At 40.5% G+C, this 11,132-nt stretch overlaps 1 protein-coding gene across 1 annotated transcript in view; it reads left to right on the forward strand.

Moving 5' to 3' along the window:
- Positions 1 to 11,132, forward strand: part of CASK (calcium/calmodulin dependent serine protein kinase) — a 232,126-nt gene that overhangs the window by 123,372 nt on the left and 97,622 nt on the right. The window contains exons 4-5 of the mRNA XM_057380908.1: positions 6,439 to 6,516; positions 7,750 to 7,822. Coding sequence (XP_057236891.1) covers positions 6,439 to 6,516; positions 7,750 to 7,822 — 151 coding nt within the window. The remainder of the gene's footprint in view (positions 1 to 6,438; positions 6,517 to 7,749; positions 7,823 to 11,132) is intronic.

Raw genomic sequence — 11,132 nt, forward strand, 5'->3', positions numbered from 1 at the left:
CTCTTCCCTCTGGAACGGCTCTGGGTCCATGGCGTGTTCCCAGTTTGCCCTCTCGGTGGCCGAGCCCCCCTGCCCCGTGTGTGGCCCTGGCAGCTCTGCCCCCTGCGCTGCCCCCTCCCGCTGCTCCCTGAGGGCTCCCGGCCGGGGAGCTGAGGGGCCCGGGGGGCAGCGGGGGCTGTGCGGGGCMGGGCCCCGGCTCTGTGCCGCTGCTGCCTTCACCTGCTCAGCCAAGGCAGGAGAAGCTGCGGCCGTGGCCGAGTCCTGGGGAGCAGCGTCGGGGTCCTGCAGGAGCTGGGGGTACTCGGGKCTGACCCCGAGGGTGCGGATGGTGAYGCACTCCCAGTCCTCCTGCGACTCCTCTTTGTCGCTGCTGCCTCCCCTTGGGGCCAGTTCTGGGTCTTGACYGACTTCCCCTTCGGAGAGCTCTTGGGAAGTCCCAAATAACCCCGGGTAGAGCTCTCTCCACTGGGGAAGCTCCTGGCCCGTGGAGGGTTCCCCCTCTCCCTCCTCGCAGTCCCAGTCCCACTCTGGCTGCTCCAGCCGCCCCCACTGCTCGAGGAGCTCGTTGAGCCCCCAGGGGTCTGTGGGGCCGCAGGGGCTGTGCGGGGCCGGGCCCTGGCTCTGTGCCCCGGCCGGGGGGCAAGGAGGTGACTGCCCTGGCACATCAGGGGCTACAGGGCCCTGCTCCCCTGGCAGCTGCCCCCGGGCCCCATCCCAGCTCCCTCCGTCCCCTCTCCCTCCAGGGCTGGCTGTCACCTGGGGCCTCACGCACGGGTCTGGCTGTTCCATGGCAGGGGCGCAGTTGGGGTTCGCCCCCTCCATGAGCATCTCCATGCTGCTCTCTCTGCCGCTGAGGTTCTCGGGGGAGCTGCTTCCTCACGACGCAGCGGCTCTCCTGGGACCGGGCACCCCAGGGCTCTGTGCCCCTTGTACAGCCCTGGAGCAGGGCAGGGCTCTGCCATGTCACAAAGGCCTTTGGGCACCACAATGTCCTGCATCATCAGGGCTCTGACACCATGASCCTGTGTCACAAAGGGCCACACCCAACAGTCCTTCACCAGCCAACCCCCTGGAACTGGCATGGAGCAGTCCTCGGATTTGGGCACTTGTAGCCCCTGATGTGCCCAGAGCCCTGTGAGGCTTTGTACACGGTCCCACATGACAGCCCAAACCCCACACTGCCGAGCCCTGTGTTTGGAAGGTGGGCTATTTGGGCACGCGCCACTGGCCAGATGGACGCAGCTAGGGGCTTGTGGGCAGTGGCTCTGTTGGAAATGATGCAACTTTTAAAACAATTGTCATATGTCTTTTTGCCTTTTCCAAGGTGGGGGCTAGAATCGAATGTTTTCTTCAAAAGGCTCTTTTCACCAAGGGTTTGCATAGCTGTGCAATGTCACAAAAGCCTCTTGGCACCACAATGTCCCGCATCACCCAGGGCTCTGACACCACGTGCCTGTGTCWCAAAGGGCCACATCTGACATCCCTTCATCAGCAGATCCCCCTGGAACTAGTATGGAGCATGAAAATTATGCCAGGCCCAGCACATGAAAGGCATGCAATAACCAAACMTAAAACTTTGCCATCATTTGCCTGTAAATCTGTAAATTTTACATAGATCCTCTACTGTTCCATAGGCTGTGAGCTGCATGGAGCAGCTGCCAGGAGGACCCTGAATATCTTGCCAAATCTGTTACTACACAAAAAGTACAAGTTAAATCAGCAAATGTAGCATGTACCTGCTAASAAATAAATGTAATCCTCAGGAAAATGTACAGTTTGTGCTGACTTTTGAAAACTTTTGTTAAAGGAAACATTTAAAAAATCAAATCACATTTCATAGAAGCACTGATGAACAGTAATGATGAGGTTTTACACCAAAATATGAGCTCTGTCTTTAACCCGTTATTCATACACAAGCTCAAGCACTCTTTAAAATGGGGCCAAATTTTATGTTTCAAGTAGACTGCCTTTAACCATGTTGTGCTCCTGTAATAAACTGCAATGAGCAGTTGGTTGTAATAGATGAAGTGCATGTGTAGAGCAAGAAGCAGCTTCTCTCTGAGGAAGTCTTATTGCTAAGGTAAAAATATTATTTTAGAACTATTTAGGTGATACTGCATCATAAATGAGAGAGGATGTACCTTTGCAAAATTATTTCTGTCACACACACCCCAGCTGCACCCCCAGAAGAGTAATGGACTCTTTACTTAGATAGAAATGATCCCTTGGAGGCTTTAGAGTTGCCTTACATATGAGAAAGGCCAGCTCTACTCTCTCTAATGCGGTTGCAATTTTCTTTCCCATTCTTGGTGTTATTTGCTAGCAGCTCCATTGAATCATAGGGTCATTTAGTTTGGAAARGACCTTATAAGATCATCAAGTSCTACCATTAACCCAGCAGTGCCAARTCCACCACTAAGCCATGTCCCTAAACTCCACATCTACACGTCTTTTAAATAACCCCARGGATGGTGACTCCAGCATTTACCTGGGCATMCTGTTCTCATGCTTGACGRCYCTTTCAGTGAARAAATTTTTCCTACTATCCAGTGCMAACCTCCTCTGGCACTTGAGGCCGTTTAGCCTTTTCTGATTGCTTTTATTACCTGAGAGAAGASACCAAGTCTGACCTGGCTGCGCCCTCCTTTCAGGCATTTGTAGACACTGATGAGGTCCCCACTGAGCCACCTGGTTTTATACTGAGTACTSGTTTTGGTATGCAAGTATCACTTTATATTCTATTGCTTGTTGCATTTTTTCCTAATGATCATTGATTTTTATCAGTGAGAATATTTTGAGAAGGATTGGCTACTTGCAATATTAGTAAAAGGAAGCAAATATTCATTTTGAAGTGTCTGAAAACTAGATTCTAGTCTTATGGGTAGTTTATCCTCAGTATAATCGAAGTGTGTGGACTGAGAGTACTTTCTTTCTGAAGAGCTCAGATGCAGAAACATGGAGTGGATTGCAGGTACCTGCTCATTTGCAGAATATTGTCTCACCACTGTGTGTACATGGTTTTGTTTTTCTCCGTGCATTCTAAGAGAGATTTCTCTGTTGGGACATGAGAAGAGCTGATATGTTTAGATTTAGCACTTAGGATGTRTATGATAGTTGTATACATATAGCTTTGCCATTTAACATAGCTAACATGTAAAAATGCTTTAGGTTTAAAATCTCAAATTCATAAAAGCAGTAGTTAGCAAAGTTGCAGTTGTTTTATTTGAGGTAAGATGGCAAGTATATAAAAACYGTTGAAGGAAAAATGCCATTGTGCGCAAGCCTTGAGCCCACATGGTACAAAACTCAGTAAACTCAGTTATGAGCAATATGTCAACTCCTCATTTTTTATCTTGCTTTTATTAAGTAATAATTCAGTTCCCTAAATGAAGCAGTGCTTCTGAAGCTTTCTCATTCTTCATCAATAAATTAAATTGTAGGCCACATCCTATTAGGTCTGCAAATTCAAAGCTGTCATACCCCAGTATGAAAACACAGATCTCTTCTGCAGTGTTCTGTCTATTCTTCACTCACTGTTAGTGTCAGAGCAGATTCCTGTATTTGGTATGATTTGGGAATAAATTTTCTAGGCAGGTTGTAACTTATCACCAATATTGAGCAGAAGAGTAGAAAGATTTTCAAGGTATGAAGTAGYGCTGGTGAGAGCTGTGGAAAGAAACATTTAGCCAAAGGGCTGCGATCCAGCAGAGTGCTGCTAAAAATGTGGAGGAATCAATAGTAGAGTATGGGAAATCGAGGGACATTGTTTGTACTGATACCCAAACAGTGCAGATGTGGGGTGGTGGCTGGCCCTCCCTGTGCAGCTGAAGCTGCACCTGCACTGTAAATACATTTATATATATATTTATATGTACCTAGTGTATATTTGTATATATACATATATTTTTTAGCTATATATGCATAAAAAATACCTCGCTCCTGGTTGGTTCATATCCCTACCATGAGCTCCCTCTGCTGGTGTCAGGAGATTCTCTCAGGTTACCACTGTGTTGTGATTTTTTCCAACTTTTTTTTGCATCATCCACTTACATCTTCAGCATGAAATATTTTTGTGTTTACCTCAATGGATTTTAGCTTGCCTTTTTTTATTTATGGTTTTCACATGCTTGTGCTAATAATTTCATGCCCCTGAGAYTTCCTGAACTTTTGCTGTATCAGTATTCCAAAACTTTATTGCTTTTATATTATACAAGGCTTTTAGTTTCTGCAAAGTTATCTTGCAAGTGGTTGAGCTGTTCCTGAGTTTTTAGTCTGTTCACTGCATTTTTTGGCATTTCTTGTAACTGAGGTTGACTCACCTCAGTTTTTTTCACCCTCAACTAGACAAAAGTCTCAAGATCTTCAGGTAAAATTCAATATCATGTAATGACTATATTGTATCACATAGAGTGATAAAAGCCCTCCTTATGCATGAATCAAAATCTACTCTTAAAAAAAAAAGGATTTGGTCTTGGAAAATAGTCAACTGAAGTCACAGACTAAAATACACCTGATGCATTATTTGGGCTTGAGGGGTCAACAGAGTTCATCTTAATGGAGTAAAGCTTTCAAACATATTTGTTGAAAAGAAATTCAAACTGCCACTTATTGTTGCGAAATTTAAATGAAAAAATTCTCATAGCTTTAAGTGGGCGGTAGAAATATGTGTTAAAGACCATGCAGATTATAAACACCTTGTGTAATAGAAAAGTTAATCTAAAAAGTCACACTCCTCCCTCCGTGTCTCAGAAACTTTTGATGCTGCTAAAAAATGTGAGTACCTCTGGATCTTTAATTTCACTGACTTGTYGTAAAGTACGTATAATTACTCTTCTAAAGGGTTCTGCTTCTTCATGAGAATGACATTGCCTTAGATTTGGTAGCTGATCATACATTTTGTACATTCCACATTTGAGAAAGCATCAGGACGTTGACATGAGGGATTTTTTCCGGTGAGCCAGTGAAATCCAGGTTTATGTTGCTCTCAGTGTACCTGCCCCATGGCTGTCCTACAGGGCTCTGTGCAGTGCAGCACAGCACATTCTCTGAGTGGTGTTTAGCCCTGTATGCAGATTTGGTCTAGGGAATTAAACAAAACAGAAAAACTGCTGGGAAAAAACCTACAGAGGAATATACTGATGCAGARTGAAGAACATCTGTGGTTAGGTAATTTGGGGTTCTTTGCACTCTTCAATGCACTTTTCTTCTGGGGTCACAAGTCCCTCTTATGGTTGTCAGTGCTCTATCCACATGATAGTGTATTTTATATGAGACACATTTTTAAAATTTATTTGGGGATTGAAACTTCTGCACATGGCATGTGACTCCCTAAGCTTAAATTTGGTATTGCAGATCTGTAAAGCAGAAGTGATGCTGGTATTCTGAAGACCTTACTGAAACAGCCCTGGTCATGTTGGCTGTCCAGATACCTTGCCAATTCTGSCTTTTGGGTTCTTTTACCCCTTGAGTCTTTGTGGAGAGGAAAAAGAAAAGRTGTGAAGGCTGAAAATKACATGTTACAGTCAATATTTTTGCAAGTACCTTACTAAACATAACTTATGTAATCTTTATTGTTCCTGTTAACTCTTGCTACTTTCTTCTTGCCCCATCAGGCTATTAAAACATTTYTAGATACCAATCTGCCTTAGGTTCCTTTCAGGAGAGGAAAAAGGAGGGCAGCACCAGACTGCTTTCATTTTAGAGAAATGGCAGCCTAATTTCAGCCTAAGGTCTATGAATATATCTCCATCTAAAGCGTAATGCTGCTCATGGTGGGAAGTTAGGTGATCAGAAAGATGAGGGAGAAGAGGAAAAATGTATTGTGTGTAATGTAATATTGTGTGTAAAATGTAAGTGTCAGAGCTGATGATAAAGTATGTTGGCTGTCAGTGTTCTCAGGTGTCTGTGAGCTGTAAAATCTCCTTTTGGCTGCTTAATTATCCATAGGAGAATGCCAATGGGAAAGACTGTACTATATTTCTAGAGTATTTTTTAAAGTCTTAATTTAAAATTCAAATTTAGTAACATTTTTTTTATAACTACAGTCGTTACTATAGAGTTGCACTTGTAATGCTTATAAGAACACACTTAGCCTATTACCAGGAGCTAATCATTAAATTGCAGCTCTTTACAGGGCATTGACTTTTCTTGCACACCTTGTTCATTGAGCAGTTTAAGCAATAAAGTAAATGTTTGGTATTGGTAATGCTTTAAGAGAACTGTTACATGACTAGAGGGACATAAAATGGTTAACCTGTGGCAAGCTATTTTCTATTAGATTACCCATTAAATGGTGTTTTAGTGAGTAAYGTACTGTACATGTATCTGCAGTATTTTATGTAAGATTTATGTAAGAGAAATGAATAGGGATTTAAAGCATTTTTAAGTAATTGATTGTAGTTATTCCTTTTAAGCATTTTTGCTTTTTTTTACCTGCAGTATGGATGGAGCAGACCTGTGTTTTGAAATTGTGAAGAGAGCAGATGCTGGATTTGTCTACAGTGAGGCTGTAGCCAGGTATTTATAATAATTTTAATTAATCCCTCAGGATAAATAGAAAATAATGAAATATAGTGTTGTACAATATGTTAGCTAAAAGTTGAAAGTTGGAATACTATAAATAATCCTGTTTCCACACTCTAGATGTTTATTGCAATAATTAGCATAATCAAAGTAGAATTTTGGAGCATTTGCCATTTACTAGTTACAGATTACTGAGTAAAACCTGTATTTCACATCCAGTACATAATTGTCTGTGCTTGCCTTTATGGATTTCTCATATGGCGGCATTAAGTGACTTGACTGAMAAGTGTGAGTTTTCCTGGTCTTGTTAGATGGAGTTGGTTTAGTTTTATCCCTGTGTTTAGGGTCACTTCACCATTTCACTTACTAGATTAACAAAGAAGAAAGARTCTATAAAACTGCAGAATGATAATAAACCCATTGTCCTAGCAGCTTTGTTTCCTTTTCTCAACAGCGTAGATTTTTTAACATCATAGGAACCAGGTTGGGAGGGGACATCAAGGTCTGTATTTCAGCCTCCTGCTCAGGGCAAGGTCAGCCCTGCATTTGAGTCATGTTGTTCAAGGCTTTGTCCAGTGAGGTTTAGAATACCTCCAAGGATGGTGATTCCTCAGCCTCCCTGACCTGCTTGATCCAGAGCACTCTGTTCCTAGGGACAAAACATTCCCTTGAAGCAGCTGGAGCCTCCAGAGGACAAGGATTGCCTCCCTTAGCCCACAGTAATTCTCTGCCTGATGCAGCACAGRATGCTGTTGAATGTCTTGGCTGTGCTGTGGTCAGTCATCTGTTAGAACATCCTTTGGACACAGGGGAGAAAGAGACTGGTCTCCAATCTGCATCARGCAAGCCAAGACCTTGGTCCAATCCTTTTCCAGATAAATCAGGCACTGATGCTCACTTTCCTCCTTTCTGTATATTGTTATTAAAAAAGAAAGGAGAGTCCCTGACTTCCTTGTCATATCAAGCAGAATTATTTAACATTTGAAATGTTTACAAAACCTGGAAAACATTTTTCTTTTCTAATTTTTCTCAGCTTCAATCAGAACAATTCTCGAACTTTGGCTTGTATAGTTCACTATTACAAATACAAACTTCATTCTACAGAACTCTGTGTATTTGAGGTTGTTGGTTAATTAGTTTTAGTTAGACCCTTAAAGCTTAGTTTATCACATGTGTATAGTAATTTTTTCTGCAGGTTTGTCATGCATAATGTGTTTGTTTTTTCAGTCATTACATGAGACAGATACTGGAAGCTCTACGTTACTGTCATGATAATAATATAATTCACAGGGATGTGAAGGTAAGGAGGTTTGATTACTTTTCTTTCTTCACTATAATAATACAAACAACTGAATTTCAATTTCTGTAGTTTAGAGGAAGGGAGGAGCTGTAGAAAAGGAATCTGTATTTGCTGAGTGTTCCTCTACTGTATCATGTGAGATTAAAGCCCACCCTAATTCCATCAATGTAGACTATTTAGGAGGTCTCTATTCATAAATTACTCATACATTTGATTATAACTTGCTTTGAAAGTCAATTTAATKTCTGGTTTCTGAATATTCATATGAAATTCGCTTCCATTTTTTTCTGGTGAGGAAAATGTGTRTATAAATTAATTGCCTAAATTACTCTGGAATTGGTAGTTCATTGGCATCATTTTGACAGCATAATGACAGTCCTCATTCATACTTAGATTTCATAGAGATGCACATGCTTAAATGTTACACTATTAGTAATATTGTGCTTCTTGGAGACAATCTTAAACATTTGTTATTATGAAAATGTATGTAAAAACAAGTATAAACAAGTTTGGCAGGAGAAATACAGTGTTTAAGACCAGTGTATTACCTAGTGGTTTATATCTGGTAAATTTTGTACTCTTTCTATGGATTTATGGAAGTAGCTTATCCCAAAGTACTTCAATATAAGTAGTTGGGAGTTTTAACCTAAGTGGGCTTGACTCTCTTTGATTTGAATATGCATATTCTTTGTTAATGTCATTGCCTAAAATAGTTATTCCCACTTCTCCAAGAGTTTTATCCAAAGTGAGTCAAGCGCTATGGGAATTAAGGAGAATTCTAGCAAGCTCTGATGATGCAGTTTGAGAAGTGACTCTTGGATTTTAGTGAGTAGAGAAGACTGAGAGAGGGTAAACTGTGAGAGGAGAGAGTACAGACACTGAATTGTTGATTTTTACAAGGAGTTAYTTGGTCTTGTGTGTGCAGCCATTCCAGACCTTTCCCAACCTTTTACTCCTTTCTTTTTTAAATCAAGAATATTATAACATCATAGGCTTTCTTTTGGAGTTTGGTGTTTTAATAGTATTTTTTTGAGCAGATTCTAAAAATGAGCTCTTAATTGCTGGTAGAATGTCTCGTTCTTTCTTGAAGGATCTAGGTTCTTTTAATTGTTTAGCTTTGGTACCACATGAATTTCAGAATTAACATCATCTTTACATTGCTGTGTCTTCGTGAAAGCTCCACTTGTTTTTCTTGGACCATATTTTTGAAAAAAAACCCACGTTTCAGCCTCAAGGGTCTCTGAGGGAGGCCCATTTCACTGAGGTTAAAGTGGGAATTCATTTTAGTGCTTATCCTGTCTCTTAGAACCTCAGAATCACGTTTTTGTTTTTGTTTTGTTTTTTTTTAAATACCATTCTAAGAAATAAACCTGTTCAAATTACATGGATTAGAATAAAAATATTTAAGGRATGAGTCTAAAGCAGTGTAAACCAACAGTGTTTTACTTTGACAAAAGCAGTGCAGRGCTATAGAGTTTGGGTATAGAACACATTAAACTAACTGCAATATCCAGGCTCTAGATGTCACTGTAGACATTGTTTTGAAAGGAAGTAGACTAAATGACCACTTTCCAAATTACCTGAATGGGCGAAAGTGCTTTAATAAAAATCTGTAAGGTTGACATAGTCATGCTACATTTTTCTCCCTTTTAGACTTTTTGTGAATGTGATCATGGAGTGTAGAATGCTTGGTCATTTTCTGCTGCACAGGAAAATTTGCACCTTATAGCCCATGTAAGGTTTAGGAGCCTTTTGGCTGCTTTTGTGCTCTCTTAKCTCCTGGCTGATTAGGAAGGGTTAGACACTTCAGAGTAGACAAAATTAAAGTTTGCTGTAGTCTGRTGCCAGAAACTTCACGACTTGTCCAAGAAAATGCATGAAGGTAGAAAACTCAAGACAGCTGTGCATCAGAAATGTGACTGTTAAAGAACTTTTTCCCTTACCACAACATTTGTTCCTGTTCTACCAACCTAYTGATACAGGACTCAGCCATTCCTTTTATCCTTTCATAACCTTGCTGTGTCAGGAATACCGAGAAGGTGGTCATTGAAAGGGAGTCTTTTCCAATACAAAATCTTATTACAGAGCAGTTTGTGTACGGAGAAATCTTTATGCAAGAGAACAACAGAAGGGAAAGGGGAGTGATKTGGGTCTGAAATGAGGATCTTGTCTTTTGCTGTAGAATTCTCACTGCAATTTGAGTACCATTTGTCATTTGCTTATTTTTGCAATAACTTTWACAGAATGTTTTTTATCAGTAAAGCATCAAGAGATTTTGCAATCTTTTGTTAGCCTCTATTGTGATATTTATGCAGAATTTTCCATAGTTACAAATATCTTGTTATAAAAGCATCTTTTAATATAACTAATGTAAGTTTAATCAGTTTAATCACATCATGAGCTTTGGTTGCTGGGGTTTTATCCTTAATTCATTCCRAGTACTCCATCTTTGTTCTATGATTTCCATGCAGCTTGAGTACTTCTATGTGTTACTGATTAGTAAATCGATTAATGTACAACTGGAGTCAGGATGAGCTTGTCAGCGAAATGCAGGCATCCAAAATTTTCATTATGGGTTTATCTTGGTAGATATGAATGCTTGTTTCCAACATGCGATCATCTAAATAGAAAAACCCAACAAAGCAAAAATACACAGATTCTGCCATCTCTGTCATTAAGATTCAGTTCAGTATTTCTGTGACTGGGAGTCAAAACCCTTTTTCCAGGGAGCAGAACCAAGCCTTATGCACTTCTGTCATACASAGATCTGAGCTGGTCTAGGTCACCTGAGACTTGATCTGTGGATAGAGTGGCATGTTGATTTTTGTGTTACACAAAACTTAACCAGTGTTAGGAATTCTGAGAGCACATTCAGTTATCACTTCTGTCTTTTGTTGTCTAAACTGCTTTTAGCTCAGCACTTCAGATTTTGCTGGTAGAGTTCAACACTTACTTACACTTCTGCTTTTCAGCATATCTCAAAAATTAGTAAAACTAATTTATATGTGTTTATGTGTGTTTATGTAACTGTRTATTCAACTGTATAAAAAATAATCAGACTAGAATCTGCTCTTTAAGACCATCTTCCCTGTTTTGTTACTTTGAATAACAAGAAATCTGTTGCATGTTACTTTCCTTCTACTCTTTTCATTTTGACACAAAACTACTTTAATGCTTTCTGGGGACATTCAGTAATAATTGGTGCTTTTCCTGTATTTTGTAGATCTTACTAGATYCTTGAGATCCAGCAGCAACTTCTTGGTGAGGATTTTGTTGCACATTCAATTGTGAAAAAAATTGTTAAAAAAAA

Source organism: Malurus melanocephalus, unplaced genomic scaffold (assembly GCF_030028575.1).
Source record: "Malurus melanocephalus ecotype Western Australia unplaced genomic scaffold, MMel_1.1 scaffold_479, whole genome shotgun sequence".
In the NCBI taxonomy this organism is placed as follows: Eukaryota; Metazoa; Chordata; class Aves; order Passeriformes; family Maluridae; genus Malurus; species Malurus melanocephalus.